The 18,917-nt window shown below is 39.9% G+C and overlaps 1 protein-coding gene across 1 annotated transcript in view; it reads left to right on the top strand.

Moving 5' to 3' along the window:
- LOC127365037 (neuroligin-4, X-linked-like) overlaps nt 1-14,378 on the top strand; it is an 18,712-nt gene extending 4,334 nt beyond the window's left edge. Inside the window, exons 4-9 of the mRNA XM_051402726.1 lie at nt 2,795-2,980; nt 3,533-3,983; nt 4,790-5,003; nt 5,702-5,826; nt 8,896-9,505; nt 11,154-14,378. Of these exons, the coding sequence (XP_051258686.1) occupies nt 2,795-2,980; nt 3,533-3,983; nt 4,790-5,003; nt 5,702-5,826; nt 8,896-9,505; nt 11,154-11,561 (1,994 nt within the window). The 3' untranslated portion in view covers nt 11,562-14,378. The remainder of the gene's footprint in view (nt 1-2,794; nt 2,981-3,532; nt 3,984-4,789; nt 5,004-5,701; nt 5,827-8,895; nt 9,506-11,153) is intronic.
- The last annotated feature ends 4,539 nt before the right edge of the window (nt 14,379-18,917 follow it).

The following is an 18,917-nucleotide window of genomic DNA, read 5'->3' as shown; positions in this document are numbered from 1 at the left end:
TTGAGCAAGAACAATAGCAGTGCAATTACTGCCAAGGTGCTCTGGGTATTCTGATAATATCACTGCAGTATCACACACCTACTGTACAGTCATTTCCTTTATGTTGGGGGGCTTGACTAAAGGGCGATAAATGGATAAAAAAAGATGAGAAAGAATCATTGGATTCCTTGTTAAAAGCTGAAGAAGCAAAGAGCAGGCAGCGTGAGATGAGGAGATTCGAGTTTAGTCAAAGACAGTGGGCAATCATTAGATCTGGGGTAAACAGTGATGTTTTCTTATAAAATCTCATTCAGTGTTGTTATTTTAATTCAGTTTTATATTTATTTTGCTCTGGGTTGTCAGGTTTTTATTTGGTGACATGTATTTATTATTAAAGAGCTATACAAGTTTTGAGTATTGATGCAATTTACACTATTTACTGCTTTTTTTTTTTTTTTTACTAAACATTTACTTACAGTTTCTTCACATTTACATTATATTCACCATCTGGATTGTTTAATCCTTCACCGAGCTATAAAATGTGAAAACCATTAGTGAGTTGTTTTTCCCAGAGTGCCTTTTTGTTTATTTTGAGTGAAAACGTGTTCAGTATGGGGGTCCCTAGTGGAAATAAACCCCCTGAAGCCAATTTTTTCCACTACTAGCATTGACTCAAATCTGATCCTTTTTACATCCATGACTCTCTGAATCAGTGCTCTTTGAACAGGCAAAATCTGATTCCCTGTGGTTTCTCTAATTTTAGATAGCTATGCAAAGCTCACAGGCTGAATAAATAGAATATCATAGAATCCCGGCATTTAATAGTTTGAGTTATAAATATTATAAAGCCCGAGCAGGGCAAAAGGAGGGTTAAAGCACCCTTTAAAGGCAACATTTACTGTACTACATTGAGGGGCTTGAGTATTGATTTTGGTTTGAGCACAGTATGCCTTCATATTAATTAAGTCAGATGCATGAGCTGCATATCATTCCATTGGCTGGGTTAAATTATGCCCTTGCTCTCATTAGGAGTTGCCTAGTATTTAATAATTCATAGAAATTAATTAAATGTGCCAGCAGGTTAATAAAACATACAGTATGTTTTATAATTAGTTATATGATTTGACCTATTCAGCAATGTTAAAAATGATTTAACCAAATGTCTGTTATTTTAATACACTTCATTATTTGGATTTATGTCACAGAAAGTGAAAATGTGTATGTAAAAATGTAGAAATAATGTATTTAAGTAAGGCTTTTGATAAAATCTAAATTATGAGTCAAATGTGGAGAGCAAAAGTAAAGGAAGAATTCTTAGATCATTTGGTTGCTCCTTCTATTTTAATTATTTAGTGCATTTGTTTTGTTTTCTATCTTTTTTATTAAGTTCATCTAGTTCACAATCATGTGTACACCCACAGCATGTTAATAATGTGTGATAGATGTTTCTCTTTCAGAGGGAAGGCCACTTCTGGTTCTCCTGTAATTAGACAGAGAGTAGACTCGAATAAAGGTTAAAACATTCAACCAAAAAATATTGATTTGAGTTATGAAATCCACGCTGTCTTTAGCGTCTTTTAGAAGCTTTCATTAGATATTGATTTTATAAGATGGCATAAATCTGCATCTGCTTGGGGGGGGAAGCAACTATTCAATTCTGACCTTGGGGATAGAACTAGTTGCTACAGCTGTAATCACCATGTCAAGCTAAACAAAGCCAATCCTACGTGCTCCTCTTTATCTCCGTCTCCATCCTCTGTGTTTACACCACCTCCAATATGATCATCACCATCACCACCAACATCATCATCATCATCATCATCATCCATCATCTCGAGTGTCTTCCTCCTCCTCCTCATCAATGTCATCATAAGTTGGATGTATGAGGTGAGCCCATAGGCTATATGCAAAGCAGTGTAAAATTATCCACAGAATTTATTTTTTGCTAATCTTTATGTAATCCGATGGAATTGAGGCATGTTTTTACGGAAATGTAAAGAACATGAAAAAACTGAAAGCTATACCTAAATCTTACTATGAAAGCACAGTATATAAGAAGTAATTCTGAAACTCTTATTAAGATGGAATTAATGTAATTTTCTTATAATATCCATTTTGTGGGGAAGAAAGGGGAGAAATGTATGCCAAATTGCACGAGTGATGAAATGTATTATTTGAACAGCATCGCCTTTCTTGCTCATTATACTCTTATATGTTCAGAGCCAGCTTGAGGTTCAGAGAAATTAGCTTCTGCAGTAATGAGATATACTGTAGTGGAGTGAGCCATTAGGTTCCTTTGTGTTTACTTAACAACGTCAGCAGTAAAGGGAATAAGGGATAGCTGTGTTTGTAACTGCATGCCTGTGTAGGTTTATGTCTGTGTGTGTGTGTGTGTGTGTGTGTGTGTGTGTGTGTGTGTGTGTGTGTGTGTGTGTGTGTGTGTGTGTGTGAAAGATGATTTTCACTTACATGAATATGGATGTACCTTGTTGATTTGATCCCATTTTAGAGGGATTGTAGGGGAGGCACAGCATTTTTCATTCGTTTTCTCTTCAATTGGGTGATAAACAAGACTCATACATAATTGACTTTAACAGTGGGGGTGCCATGATGTTGGGCTGTCTAACCAATCACCTTCCTGTGTGCTCCTGTGCGTTTGTACATTGTCAGAAGAGGTGTTATTTTCAAAAAGTCAGTAGAAAAAAATTCTTTTGAGCAACTCAGTATTTTTATATTGTTTGCTCAATTCTCTATAGAACGTTTTATTCTGTTCTACCATTTGTAATAAAATCTCTCGCTCTCTGTCTGTCTGTAGGATTTCTTAGTACAGGTGACCAGGCAGCAAAAGGGAACTACGGCTTGCTGGATCAGATCCAGGCTCTGCGCTGGGTGAAGGAGAACATTGCGGCCTTCGGAGGAGACCCAAACAGAGTCACTGTGTTTGGGTCCGGGGCTGGAGCCTCCTGTGTCAGCCTGCTCACCTTGTCTCACTACTCTGAGGGTAAGGAAGAGCCATAGATAAAAACACTAATGTGTGTCTTTAAAATACAGTATATGAGTATATGCAGACAGACCATTGGGCACCTATGTTAGTTGGTAAGTGGGTGGGTGCTGTGAAAGCTATGACATTTAGGGTTATGAAACGTCTCAACGTCTCCAGTGGACCGACACAGCTTTCATTTACTGGTAAGAACGCCTGAATAAACCTTCTGAATAATACAGCCTACCCGTGACTCATATAGCTAAGAGCTGTATTGTTTCAATTTTTTAACTCTTACCTACTTAAATCTGGTGCTTTAACCATGACCTGTCCTCCTATTGAATAATCCATGTCTCTGAGTTCAGTATTTTCTTGCTATGGAAATTCTTGTTCTGTATCTATATATATAAATCAATTGTATAACGCTCCAAATATAAAATCATAATGTTGTGCATTCATGCATATGTGTGTGGGTGCATGTGCATCCATGAATGTATACATGTGTGAGCCTCAGTGTACATGCTTAATAAAGCCTTATTTGTATTCACGTGTGTGTGCTCATGTGTATTTCAGACCTGTTCCACAGAGCCATCATCCAGAGTGGCAGTGCTTTAGCCAGTTGGGCTGTCAACTACCAGCCCAGCAAGTACGCAAGGCAGCTCGGTGAGAGGGTGGGCTGTGGCATCGATGACAGCACCCAACTGGTCGCTTGCCTCCAGGGCCGGAGTTACCGCGAACTTGTGGAGCAGAACATAACGCCGGCCAAATATCACACGGCTTTTGCCCCAGTGATTGATGGAGATGTTATACCAGATGACCCCCAGATTCTGATGGAGCAGGGAGAGTTTCTGAACTATGACGTGATGCTGGGGGTTAATCAGGGCGAGGGCGTGAAGTTTGTTGAGGGCATTGTGGACTCAGAGGACGGTGTCACGGCTGAGGACTTTGACTTTGCTGTGTCAGACTTTGTGGATAGTTTGTATGGATACCCAGAAGGCCGTGATACACTAAGAGAGAGCATAAGGTGAGTGAGCCTGTGAATGTCTGAATGTTTTTATGGAGTAGTTTGAGATTTTGGAAAATACTCTTGTTTGCTTTCTTGCCAAGCGTTAGATGAGAACATTGATACCACTCTCACGTCTGTTTGTTAAATTTGAAGCTACAGTCACAAGATGATTGGCTTAGCTTAAAGACTAGAAACAAAGGGAAACAGCTAGCACCACATACCAGCACCTCTAATGTTAATGAATTAACATGTTATATCTCGTTTCTTTAATCTGTGCAAAAACCAAAGTGTAAAAAGGAAAATTTCTGTTTTTACAGTGGGTTATGTGCTGGACTATTTCTTGGCCAGGAGTAGTGACATCTTCAAATCTTTACTGTGGGGTTGCCAGGCAACCAGCAGAGGCTTGCCAAGAAATAGTCACAGCACATTACTTCTTGCAAAACCACAACTGGATGTTTATATATATATTTTCTTTGGATAAGCATTAATTATAAGAGATATATCCTGTTAATTAGTGAGCTTTAATAATGTTGGTAAGTAGATTTTTTTTTGGACAGAGACAGGCTAGCTTGTCTTGTTAAATGCAAAGTTAAACTAACCCTCTGCTGGATGTAGCTTCAGATTTATTGTCAGCGGTATCAATCCTTTCTTCTAACTCTTGGCAAGAAAGCAAAAAAGCGTATTTCCCAAAATGTCAAACTACAGCCTCAAATGATTGTTGAAAGTGTAAAATATATCTTTGCATACTTTAATAACAATTAAAGATGCGTTAATAGATTGGTTGAAAGATAAATTGACTTGAATTGATTGGCTGATTTCTAAAGGTTCATGTACACGGACTGGGCGGACCGTGACAACGCAGAAACCCGGCGAAAGACTCTGGTTGCGCTATTCACAGACCACCAATGGGTGGCACCAGCAATCGCCACAGCTGACCTCCACGCTCAGTATGGATCCCCCACATACTTCTACTCCTTTTACCACCACTGCCAGAGTGACGCCACGCCGCCCTGGGCTGACTCCGCCCATGGTGATGAGGTAAGATGATGTCACAATGAGGTGTTGCTTTACAGAGATAACATTAGTGACTTTAGTGCTTGTAAGTAGTGGCATAAGACATTATATTAGATATCAAGGACAGGAGTAAAGATATGAAATTTCACAAAAGGTACAGTCTGGTTTTGGTACTTGGCAACAGATGTCTGTCTGAAAGAATATTTACACAATGAATCAAGAGCTCTTGGTTTAGATTACGCTTGAAGTGCTGCTTCATATTGATTTGTTCTAAGTGCTTAATACGTTGAATCAAGCAATCTTCCACAGCATAAAATATTTGAAATGTTCATTGAATTTATATTCCTGCAGGTCTGATGTTGAGGCTGTCTCATCTACATGTTCACTGCTCCAATGATTATTTAGAATGACCTTTGATTTCCATATTTTTTTGTGTAGTTGCACATTTGCTTGTCTGATGTTCAGCACACTATGTGTCTGGATTGCATTTGTAGTCGGTATTTGTGGGGGTGGATTTCATGATTGGGGACGACTTGTCAAACTAAAGATGAATTTACTGACCTGAGTTTAGCTTCACTGCCATTACGCATTATTCCATTTCTGTCTTCACTTGAATGTGGTTATGATCTGACATGATTCAGTTATGGTTCCAGTTACTGTCAAAAGAATAAATGTAATCTGTTGGCTAGAACAGTAAACTATGTGTGTATGTGTTTTTGTAGGTGCCCTATGTGTTCGGCGTGCCCATGGTGGGACCCACTGATCTGTTCAACTGTAACTTCTCCAAGAACGACGTGATGCTGAGTGCTGTAGTCATGACTTACTGGACCAACTTTGCCAAGACTGGGTGAGCTATTAAAATGCAAACTGATGTGAAACGTTGATTTCAGTTTAAAAAACCCACTGAGAAGGGTTTATTTTTTCCCTTTTGCTTGACTGTACTATATAAAGAAAATCAAGAAAACAAGACAAAACAAAGCACAGCTTCAGCATGATTAGGTTCTCTTTATTTTTGCCTTCTTAGACACAGAAAAGCATTTCTAATTTCTGCTATTATTATCTAATCCCCACCTACATGCAGAAAATATGTCATGATAGCAAATGAAAATCGGGCCATTTAATCACATTTTAAAATGTAAAAGAAAATGCACAGCAGTCAGTCGTTCTTCATCTTTTTATACTTGACTCTGCAGAGACGTGGTTTTGGCAACACAGCGTGTTGTTGCTGTAACTGTGGACAGCTCACTCTTGATTTTACAGGAACAAACCTCCTCCAAGCTTGAAATAAGACAGCCAAGACTCAAAGTCTATGGTGTCGGCAAGACAAACAGCAAGTACTTGATGCATTTTCTTTATGTTTGATTTGTTGGACTGATTGATAGTAAACATGGTAGTAGACATGGAGTGTAATTGTCTGGCAGGGTTCACGCAGAGAGAGGACAATCAAAGACACAGAATGATAGGGAAAGGATGCAAGGTTTTGTTTATTAAAATAGCATTATGAAAAGGTATTTGCTAAAATGGATGTAACTATTTTGCATTCGCTAAATACTATTTGGGAATAATGCATTGGTGCCAATGTGTGCAAGAGACAGACCAGCCTGAATCCATTTGTCAAGTTTTTCTATCAAGATAGGAAACATTTCATTAGCATGGAAAAAATGTTTTTCAGAAATATTAAGTTTCATTTGGAAAAGAAATTTAAGCTGAGTGAAGTTGAGATGTTATGATGCATTAGAGGAAAACACTGGAGTTTTATAGCAACAAAAATAATGAGCTCATAGGCAAAGGATATGGTATTATAATGTCTTTTCCTTCAAAAGGTCTCTGATGTCTGACGAGAAGACAGTACTTTAGATACTATCATGAAAGCAGCACTGCAGACTAATTTTGGCAGAGGGTGCACAGGTTCTCTGTCATGTCAAAATCTTGACAAGGCTTTTCTTCTTTGGACCTTGGCTGAGAAAGTTAAAGAACCCCTGCTCTTGAAAAAGTCCTTGAGGAAAGCCGAGGTAATGTCCTAAATAAAAAAGAAAGATTAGCCACTGTTTGATAAATATTCTCCTCTTCTCTTCTCCGCTTCTGCATCCTTTATAGTCATTTATGGTCAAAACTGGTGCAATGAGCTTATTCAATATGCTAAATCAAAATTAAAATGATCTGCCAGTAGCTAAAAAAGCCTCTAGAGATTCAATTAATTAAATTGAAAGGGAAATGATCTGCCAGTAGCTAAGAAAACTACAGTTGTTGAAAGAATCCACGACTTAAAAAACCTGATAGTCCACACTGATAAGAGTACCTTTTATCTGCCCATTCTGACATGATATACATGATAAAAGTAATTGTTGAGGATGGACCCTCTTTCTGCACTGCTCGAAGTGAGTAATTACCAGTAATTAATCCAATCGAGGCTCACTCCACTGAGACCTCTTCAGATTTACAGAGACATCTGCAGTCTAGACCTTGATCTAAATCACCACAGAGCCTTGCTATCTCACAACATACAGAATTAGGACAGCGCTCTCACATAATTTGACTTTGGCTTAGAAAAATGTTGCATTTCTTTTCTTTAACGCATCCAGTTAGCAGTTTCTAGCCCCATAGTCAGTGTTGTCATTACAAACACAGCAAGCTGCAGAGCAAAATCACCTAGGAGGCATGAGAAGATTTCAGTGTGCACTTCAATTATCAGTGGGGAACTTTCTCTGAAGAAACATTTCACTCGGTTGAGAGTGCCTCAGATGGTGATGGAACTCTGCGACAGCTCAATTTAACGGGGAGTATGTGATGCTCCCTGATGTATATTTTGTAAGCCTCTGCGTGGGCGTATAAATCCTCAGCCTGTGTGTGTGTGTGTGTTTGTGTGCCGGTAGGACTTTTACGCAAGCTGCCTTTATGTGCTGTTCATAAGGTGATGATTGACAAGTGAGCACATAGCATGTAACTTGCGAGTCTGTGAAGATGTGCGGATGTTTCATTTACGCCATTTTCGCTGCCGACACAAATAAGCCGGTGAATCAACAAATAAATGCCTGTCTGTCTCTATGTGTCAGGGATGTGATTTTTTAGGAGATTTTCCACTATGCCATACACAAACATCCATCTTTTGATGTTTGTTAGAGGGGCAAATATACACATACTGTTTGAACTGTGCATGAACTGAAATGGTTTGTAAGAGGCATATAAAGTGGACAAAAATCAATCATCTGCAACTAAATCACCTTTGAGCTATGTTTACAGGAAAATAAAACTCGTTTTGTTCTGTACAAATATTTTTTGCCACTTTTTTCTGTTATGTTACTTTGATATTGATTTGAAAGATGTATGCCAGCACTGGTGAAACTGTTGGCCAGCATGAGAGAAACTCACACTCTCAGCGGACAGTAGCCAGCTGAGAAAAAGTCTTCAGCAGCTCCGTAAGGAGTATCTGACATTTGAAAAACTGAAGAGGATGAAATGTTGGTGCATCACAGATGGTAGAACACTGAATCACTGCACTAAAATCCTTCAGTTTTTAGATATAACACTTAAATGTAAATGTTTGAATGGAAACCCTGTATTCTCGGTTGCATTTTTTGCATTTATTGGTTTATTTAATCTTTTGTTGATCATATTAACGATTTGATTTGCTGATATGCTTTTCATCCGTCAAGATTTTCACAGGTGCTGAAGGTTATTTCACTATTGCTGAGTAGATTTTTTTGTTATATATTCCTTGGTTCTTTTTTTGTCCTGTGTATCTTTTTCTATTACAGCTATTTGTAGAACAACAGGTTCAGCAGGGATGAAAAGTAATGTCTTGCCTAACACAAATGATGAATGCCTCCTATTAAAAAAAACTTACATAACCACCAACAACCACACACCACCCATCTAGATGTGAGTAAATAGCTCATTGTTGTTTCACTCTTTCCAGTGACCCAAACCAGCCGGTTCCTCAAGATACCAAGTTCATCCACACTAAACCTAACCGTTTTGAAGAAGTGGCCTGGTCTAAGTACACCCCTAAAGAGCAGCTGTACCTCCACATTGGCCTGAAGCCCCGTGTCAGAGACCACTACCGTGCCACCAAAATCTCCTTCTGGCTCCAGCTGGTCCCTCACTTGCATCATGTCAATGAACTCCTCCAATCGGTGTCCTCCTTCACACATAGTCCCTCTCCGCAGGATGACACTCCTTACTCTTACACTAAGCGTCTGGCCAAAGGTTGGCCACCTAGTAGTACACGTCATCCAAGTTCTCAAGGAGGTACTCCACAGCCGCCAGAGTCTGCTTTAGGTCAAGGTGGAGGGGAGAACGGGGTCCGCGTTCCTAATGAGGACTACTCGACTGAACTCTCGGTGACAATTGCGGTGGGAGCGTCACTTTTGTTTCTTAACATCCTGGCGTTTGCGGCTCTGCTGTACAAGAAAGACAAGAGGCGTCTTGAGCATCGTCGGCCACGTCCACTTCCACCCCCGAGGCGAGACATCACACCTGCGGATGTTGCTGCCCACCTGCAGGGGGAGGGACTGATGTCATTACAGGTGAGTCATGTGTCTTTTGTATTTTTATTGTGCAAGTGTGTGAATTGTTTTTCTGCCAGTGTAGACACTTTGTAGTGTCTCTGTGCTTCTATAGCCACATAATTTTAGGTAATTTTGAAAAGAATCATGCTTATTGTTATAATAATGGCACATATTATTATAAGTTTAAGTAAGATGAAGCCAGTTGAGGTTGTGCGTGTGACTGTCTGAATGAACGCCTTTCATGCCAGTGGAGTAGCTGCCAGTAGAGCACTTCTGCAGAGCACAGCCTGTCATCAGCAGACATTATTAGTGTGAGAGTGCGTGTGCTTGTGTGTGTGTGTGTGTGTCTGTGAGCATGTTTTGATGCATGTGCATGTGTGAGCTATGTCCAATTGCCTGAATTGCTTCCAGTTGCCTCCAATTCATCCACATTTGTGCTCTCTTTTGTGCTCCGTTAGTTGCTCTAAAAATCTCACACAGTAAAATGCTAAATGTCAGGTCTCTTTTATAGCTGACAAATCCTGTTAATTGGCAATTGAACTTCAGTAATGTAGCTCCACATAGCATCTGCTTTTATAATTGTGTTTTATTTATTTTAAATGTCATTTCTTTTCATGTGGTGTTTTGTGCCATTTTGCACACCGGTGGTAGATCTGTTGTGACAAGGAAACATCAAGCATAGTGTTTTTGTGTTAGCATACATGATTGTCATGTACTTTATTTTTGTGTTATATGTAATTCTGGCCAGGAAAAAAACAAAATAGCCCAGAGGATGACATAAAAATCAGTAACTCAGTCAAAAGTGGTTTGTGATGATGGAAAATAGCAGGTGATTTAGCTAGAATTAGATTTGATCTCAGGACTGGAGTAAACCCTTAATTTACTCCAAGAATGTTGACTCTTAATAGATAATTTCACTAATTCCAATGCATAATGGTGGTGATTTTAAAATGATTGCCAGTTTTTTCCCTTTTAACTTTTACATGATTTTCAGACACAATTGTTGTCAACAAATGTTGGCCTGGGCGATCATTAAGTATTATATATTGATTTATCAGTGGATTTAACATTATGAATATAAGATAATAATTCACATGAAAGTGTTTTGTCTGATGAAATGTATAACAGTGGAACAGAAGTTGTTATGTATATATATATACATATATATAGACATTGTAATAATATCGCAGTATTGATTATGGCCATATATTTCAGCCATAATAACTTGAGTGGAGCTGAAACGATTAGTGTATTAATCAGTTGGTCAAGTGACAGAAAAAAAAATCAGCAACTATATTGATAATAGATTAATGGTTTAAAAAAAAGCCTGAATGACAAATGCCAAAACATTGTCTGTTTTCAGCTTCTCAATTATTAGAGGATTTGCTGCTTTGCTGTTTTATTTCACTGTAAAGTTGGTTGGACAAAACATGCAATTGGAAAATTTTACTTTAGGCTTTAGGAAATTGTGATGGATGTTTTTCACTATGTTATAGAATAGGATTAATAATTAATAAAAAAAAAAACAATTGGTAGATTAATTGATAATGAAAATACTCTTCAGTGGCAGCCCTAGATTATTTATTTTTAAGTTTCTTTCCCGTTCTGTCTTTATGTTCCGCTTTAACTCCTTATCGTCCTCTTATCCACCCATCCAATTTTCCAGGTGAAGCAGCTGGAGTGTGATGCAGCATCAGCAGATGAGAGGAACAACGCTCACCACCATCATACACTGGATACACTGGACGCCCTGGATGGCTTGGACACCCAGGACATCTACAGCACACTGGACACCGTGCGCCTCACCTGCCCGCCCGATTACACCCTCACGTTGCGCCGCTCACCTGACGACGTCCCCCTCATGACCTCCCTGACCCCAGGGTCGCTGCCTGTGACCCCTGGGTCACACCCTGTTACCCCGGCGACGCCGATGACTCCCATGACGCCTGGATCAGTGGTGGGGATGAGGATGGGGCATCCACACCAGGGATACACACACCATAGCCCATATAGTAATACACACTTGCCACACACACACATCTCCACGCACACACACTCCACCACGCGTGTATAACCGCAGCAAGATACTTGCACATACAGGGACATAATTACAAGACACACATGCTAACACACACACACTCACACACACACACACACACACACACACACGCACGCACGCACGCACGCACACACACACACACACACACACACACACACACACACACACACACACACACACACGCACACACACACACAGATACACACACACAGACGCATAAAACAAAAGACTTAAATACCTCTACTAATTACCCTGCAGGATTGTTACAGATGGAGTGACAGAAAGACATTTTCAGTAACAGGATGAAAAGACAGACAGCTGTGTGTTGCATGTCGGGGAACTGAAGACAAACTGGATCCCGGGAGATGCAGTTCTATGCATCATTCGCTCATAACCTGGAAGAAGACGAGCCAAGACATCCATCAAACGTCTGAAAGCCTGCTTTGGATATTGAATCCTCTGCTTTTTCTACACCTGAGGAGGAAGAGGAGGAGTACTGTGGCAAAAGGGTCAGTTATGGATCAGTTTACATCTCCTACTGTACCTGCGCTGCACAATGAAGCAGTGCTGGGACTGAGCAGAGCAGATGTAGATGCAGAACTGAGCTAAGAAGTACCACACACAGACTGCTGATGTCAACTTGAACAACCTGTGAAATGTGAATGTAGCATTTTTTTCCATTAAAAGATCAAAGGCCCTATCTGCCAAGGATCAACCTAAGCTGAGGAGAAAAAAAAAAAATTCAGCGAGAGATGGATGTAAAAACAGACAGAGAGGAAGAGGGGATTAAAAAAACAACATTAGCTGAAGGAAAAGTTAGTCAGATGGTGTGAAAGAGATTAAGATTTCATTGAGAGGGATTTAACAGCTGTGAGTGCGAGAAAGATGAAGTGAGATAGAGTGATATGGAAAACACAGGAACGGAAAGTGTGCCAAGAGACAGAAATTAGCTTCAGAAGAAGAAGGGGCCTCTGAAGTGTTGTCAGATTTACTGAAGAATCACTCTAACCAGCTATGTGTTAAACTCTTGTAAATAGAATGGAAAGATACAGATGATATATTATGATTTATAGCATTTACCTGCTCTTGCATTAAAACATGACTTATTTAACCACATTATTGCTTTCATTTCAGATATTACTATATTATTGTATAGATGTCCTGAAGCAAGGCTGGTTGTCTTTTTATCTCACCCACTGTAGTATGTACACAGTACCTTTATTTAAACGCTATATTTGCTATGCACAGTCATTTCAATAATTCTTAACTATGTAAACATCTAGATACCTGTTTAGTAGTTGAAGTATAAGACATTCTTCACAACCATCCTGTCTATTTGTTTGATCATCGGATGATGAGCTAGTACTGTGTAGATAATGCAATATTGGTTTGATGATTGAGCACCAGCCAAAAACCATGACCCCTAACCCTTTCAACCTAATCCCTTCCTGTTTTCCTTTCCCCCCTTGTTCCTAAAATTCTTCTTTAAGGACTTAGCAGTAATTTCCTACTAAACCCAACATTAATTAATGTCTCTGCAGACAGACAGGTGGTGATGATTCAGGGGGGGGGTCACAGCGTGTCCCAAGAAGTCAAGAATGCTTTTTCATATTTGTCTGACCTTTATGTTTAACACCTTACCAGGGGCCCCAGTATTTAAAAGCCCCTGCTTGAACTACCTAATGCTGACTGAAACCTTGTCCCTTTCAAAGCCACCGATTGGAAGAATTTGGCCAAGTTGCATTTCATTATTATAATAATTGTTGAAGCCCTAAAATATCTCCGTAGTGTAGACCCAGATTTTACAGCCCGGGGTTTGTTTTACTACCTGCTACCACACTGTCAATTGTTTGGGTACATATTTGATTAATTAAGGGGAGCGTGGGTGGAGCTGAGGAGGGATGATCACATCATTTGTGTGACAGTTTGACTCGACATTGATGGCAAACACAGCTCCAAACATACCGCCTTTTAAGCCTTAATATCCTCGAGTCTTAATGGAGCAATATTTTTTCAAGTTGCTACCAAGACATGCTTTAGAAGATGTTAAATTAATTATTAAAACCCCAACCAGCATCTTGTAGAAATAATGATTGACTTCATTTCCGAAGAGTTGGAGGTTTTTCTGCTGACTTCTCAGCGAATGCTCGAGGGCGGCAGTAGTTGCTGCTATGTGTCATCATAATAAGATTTGCAGCATTCATAAAATCAATTTCAACCAATTCTTATTGACATACATGTGGCAGAGATGTGGCACTGTCATGGCTGCCACTAAAAATGACAAATGGTCAAACTGTCTATTTGGTTGCTACTGTAAAGATAAAAACCTTATATTCCAATTAAACAACCAACCTCAAACTCCCACACCTTGATTCTAACCGGTAACTCAACCAAACCCCCTAACCCTGATTTAGTATTTTTCCTGTTTTATTTTATCTATCTTACCTTTTCCTGCTCCTTACCTTACCCTAACCTGTCCCTTCCACCCCTGCTCTGCCCCCCTCCCCCTCCCAGCCTCATCTGTGCGACTACATGCAGCTTTGTCACAGTGAGGCCTATTTAACCTCCTCTCATCCTAAGTAACTTCTTCATGAGAAATTTTAGTTAATTGTCAACAGAATACATGAAAAATGAAAGCCGAAGACATTTGTGGATGGCAAGCAAAGAACTTTTACAAAATGATATAAAAATAACATTTAACGGATGTGTTTGATTGACTGAATAATTTTTTTCATATGGGTTTATTGACTCAGCGGATGGCTGGATTGTGTCAAGCATAAAACATTTCTGCTGCATTTTTGAAAAATAAAAATATCAGTATTTTACAATTTATGAGCATTTTAAATGTCTTGTATGTCTTAATTCAAAATATTTATGGTAGTGTTTATAAAAATGTGGAGGGGATGTAGGATGTCAGTGTCAGCGTTATGTATATATAATGATTCCTTACCACAGAATTTGCCAAATGATACACAGCATACTAATGAAATAAGGAGTAAAAGTACTATTACTAAAAAAACATTCTTTTAACTTAGTAAATTCAACTTTGGTTATTGAAAAGTTCCATTTTATTTATAGTATTTTCAAAGAAGCACCTTTAAAGCTCACCAATTAATTAATTAATGTTATATCACATTTATGCGGAATTTTAAAAAAAAGTGGTTTTACGGGCAGTGATGTGCTGAACTATTTCTTGGCTGGGAGCAGTGACTCATGGTGACGACCACACTTGATCACTGCACTTGAACATTAAATAGTTTCAACTATATAGAAATATAATATCTGTGAAGTCACATTTTTACTCTTTGGTTTTGCATATTGTGATATAACATGTTAATTACTGAACCACTAGAAGTACTGGTAGGCAGACTGTTTAACCTTTAAACAGAGTCAAACTAGCTGTTTCCACGATTTCATGCTAAGCCAAGCTAACCAGCGGGTGGAGGTAGCTTTATATTTAGCGTACAGTGAGTGGTATCGATCTTCTTATCTGACTCTCTGCAAGAAAGCTTATTCCTCAAATTAATTCTATATGGATTATATTTAGCTCTGCTTTATAGTGCATATGTGGTACAATTACTGAAGTCACTACTGCAGCAAAATAGGAAGATATTACTATAAATCATCATGGAACCAGCAGCCCCTGCCAGCTGGCCAAGGAGACCCTGTGAGATGTGAAAGAACCAAATTCATGGCTGACTTCCAGACCAGATTGATGTCTCCTACACTGTGTCCCTGCTCTAATCCTATTAACTAGATATAAGTGCAGTTAATTTGATTTATGGCAGACAACACATTAGAAAGCACGAGTTCAAGTCATGACCAGGTGTTTTTTTGTTTGCCGTCAACATGTGCAGAAAGCGACCCGAGAAGCCAGTTGCTCAGAACTGAAAAATCACTCTAACATTGCCATTTCAATTTAGAACCACTGCCTACGTGGCGGACTAACTTGGACACAGAAACACATTTTCCCACAGCTTAATTAACATCTTATATTTTGTTTCTTGGCTTTTGCTTGAATGGTGGAAAGGTAATTTCTGCAGGATATTTTTAACTTTTGAACAACAGAAGTGGAAAACTCTGTCTGCCAAGTTGAGCCCAGAAATGATGTGTGTACCAAGATGGGTCCAGATGGTGGGGATTGGAACATTTTCACAGATACCTGACTAATATTTAAAAACTACCTATGAAGCATCTGGAGACTATTTCAAGATAATATTTGGCTGTGTTTGATAACTCCTACGTCTCAAGCATTTAGTGTTTAAGTGTTAGCTAATTGAATACCTGTCAGATTTAAATTCCAACTTGAAGTGTTGCTTTTTTTCCCAAATCCAAATGCAAATCTTCAGTGGAGAGTTCAGTGTCTCGCGTGTGAACTGCTGTAAACAGCCAGTGAGTCCATGCTCATTTTTTGGAGACAATGGCCATTGTGACAACTTGTCTGGGCACCCTGCATGTCACTTAGTGCAGATGAAATTAGCTTTAAGCACAAACAGAGCAGGGAGTCACGACACGTTCTGAATGAGATGTTTTAACCACTTGATTTAACAAAGAGTCTACAGCCACGTTAGAGGCTCTGTGAGGCTGCATTTAGGCACAGTGATGCTTGGGGTTAAATGAAAACATTCTCACATGCTTACAGTGACAATGCTAACATGCTAATATTTAACAAGTATAATGTTCACCATCTGTGGTGTGTTGGTGTGCTAACATCAATTAAAGTACAGCTGAAGTGGAAGAATATGTTATTAGGTATTTGCCAAAGAATTTTGACACAATGAGATAAAAAGAGAAAGATAAAAAGTCAGGGGGCCACTTTTCATCCTGCAGGGGAACATGAATGTAAACATTTCATGGCAATCCATTCGAAGTGGTGAACCGACAGACAGTGCCATTACTAGAACCGCTGCTGGTTTCATTAAAATTAACACAGAATCTTCTGGCTTTTGATCTGAGCAAATTATCCTTGCTTATGTTGCATCCCACAGTGTGAAAGACTGTGACAATGTCAACTCCTCCTGCTTTTTTTCTTTATAGGGGAATGGAGGGAATGAGTAGGGAGGGCAGGAGGAGGATGAAGCTGAAAAAAAGGAGTTGAGCAAGGAATTATTGAAAGAGGAGTGGAAGTGAGGGATGCCTGATGAATGATAATGGGACATGGAGAGGAGGAGTGAATGAGATAATGTAAAGGAGAGTAAATAAAGGATGCTTGGAAGGAGGAGAGGAGAGGAGGGTAACAGATAAGGGGAACTCATTAAGGAATGGGACACAGCCTGTTGGTTGTTTACTGGCTGGCAGGTTCATTGTACTTAATCACTCCTGCCAAGACGCACACACACACACACACACACACACACACACACACACACACACACACACACACACACACACACATGCAAATGTATGCTCGAACATACACTCACATTTTGGTGCATGTCTGCCGTTACTGATACAAACACACCGCACATATTCATGCATGCCTGCTCATGCCCACTCAGTGCATGCACACACACACACACACACACACACACACACACACACACACACACACACTATACTGCGAGCCTCATAGCAACTTGAGTCACTGAATCATTTTCTCTGTGGCCTTCATCACTCTCTTTCTCTCTCACTATTACACTATCCTCCTCTTATCTCTTCACACTTCCTTTTGCCTCCCTCTCATCTTCTCCTTTTGTTTTTTCTTTTAGATTTATATATCTCGTCTTTCTTTCTCTTCCTCCGTGCTATCCTCCTGTTGGTCTCCTCACTATCACAATCTTTCCTCCCATTCCTTCGTCACCCCCACCCCCCTCCTCTCCTTTGTCTGGATGAGTTCCCTCTTATCTAACAACCTTGAGATGATCTTCAAAGCGTCATTGTAGCCGAGCATGTGAGGTCACAGCGTCTTCAGCCTCTCTTCTCCTCTTTTCTCATCTGCCTGAGTCTCTCTCATTCCACTCCTCTCCACTGCACTTTACTACTCTTATTTTTTGGCTCTCCTTCTTCCAATCTAATCTGCCCTCCTCCTCCTCCTCCTCCTCCTCCTCCTCCTCCTCCCTCTCTCTCTTTCATCTCACACTCGATTTCTCTCCTCCTCTCCTACATCTATCTCTACCTCATCTGGCCTCATCTCCTCTCGTCTGATCTTCACTCCATCTCTGCTTCGTGCCTCCCTTTCTCCTACTATCTTCTCCTTTCCTGCTTCCAATTTTCCTCTCTATGTCTCTCTTTCCCCTCCCCCCTCCTCTCACTGCTCTCTCCCCTCCTCTTTTTGCCCAACTCATTTACTTCCCTCCGTTCTCTTTTCATCCCTGTTTTCTTCACTCCCTCCTCAACTAAAAAGCTGTGAAAAGAGGTGATACAATGTCCCTTTGTTGTGTGTGTATACATACCTGTTTTTGTATATGTCTGGATTTTTTAGTGTGCTGTTGTGGGGATGTTACACGCCTAACTGTCTTTCAGGCAGCAGAGAGCCCTGCAGTGTTTTTCGCTCTCTAATTAATTAAGCGTAGGTTGCTCTAGTCTGTTTATTGCTTGTCTGTTTCACTTGCTTTTTGCCTGTTGACCATCTGTCTCTCTCTCACCTCTGCGTTGCCATTATGGATCAGTCTGTCTACCTGTTTATCCATCAGCTACATCTATCCGTCTCTCTGTCTGCTGTCTCGGCTGTCTAACCCCCCCCCCTTTATCTTTCTGTCTGCCTGTCTCTCTTTCTGATTGCATGCCCCGCCCCGTCAGACTTCTCTCTGTGGGAGAATTGCTACATAACTCAGTCTTCTCTGATTCTTTTCATAAGGGAGCGTAAACAACAGCAGTAACCCAGTTGGTCCAGCTGAGGTCAGCATTGTTCCTGATAAATAAAGAGGAGAAAAAAATGCCTTGAGGAGATAGTTTAGGGCAAAGTTTCACTCTTTAAAAACCCTAATCTGTTTATTTCAGAGTGTAATAATTATTTGATAGGAGGGTCTCCTCAGAGGAAAAAGGGAAAGAAAGGGAAAGTAGCTTTTCATCATGTGCGCTGTTTCTTTAGAAAGCAGCTTGGTCACTGTTACAGGAGAATCATACCACACCTTTTGGATACACAGGATACATGTTTTGTGAAGCAGTCATGTCTGAAAATTATAGGAATGACTAATTATAATAATCAGTTAAAAACAACAATTAGTAGAGTCAAGAGAATCAAACATGTATAAACATTTTCATTTTTCAACATGTTGGCTCTCATTAAATACTTCTACTATCCCTCAATATTCTTTATTTCCCTCAGAAAGGATTGAGGAGAGTGTGTGTGCCATTCCCAGGCTTTGCTGCTGCTTGACAGTGCTGTGTGTGTCTGTGTGGGTGTCTGTGTGGGTGTGTACCATTCACATG

The sequence above is a fragment of the Dicentrarchus labrax genome, unplaced genomic scaffold (genome assembly GCF_905237075.1).
Source record: "Dicentrarchus labrax unplaced genomic scaffold, dlabrax2021, whole genome shotgun sequence".
Taxonomy (NCBI): Eukaryota; Metazoa; Chordata; class Actinopteri; family Moronidae; genus Dicentrarchus; species Dicentrarchus labrax.
This window is presented reverse-complemented; position numbering and strand designations above follow the sequence as displayed.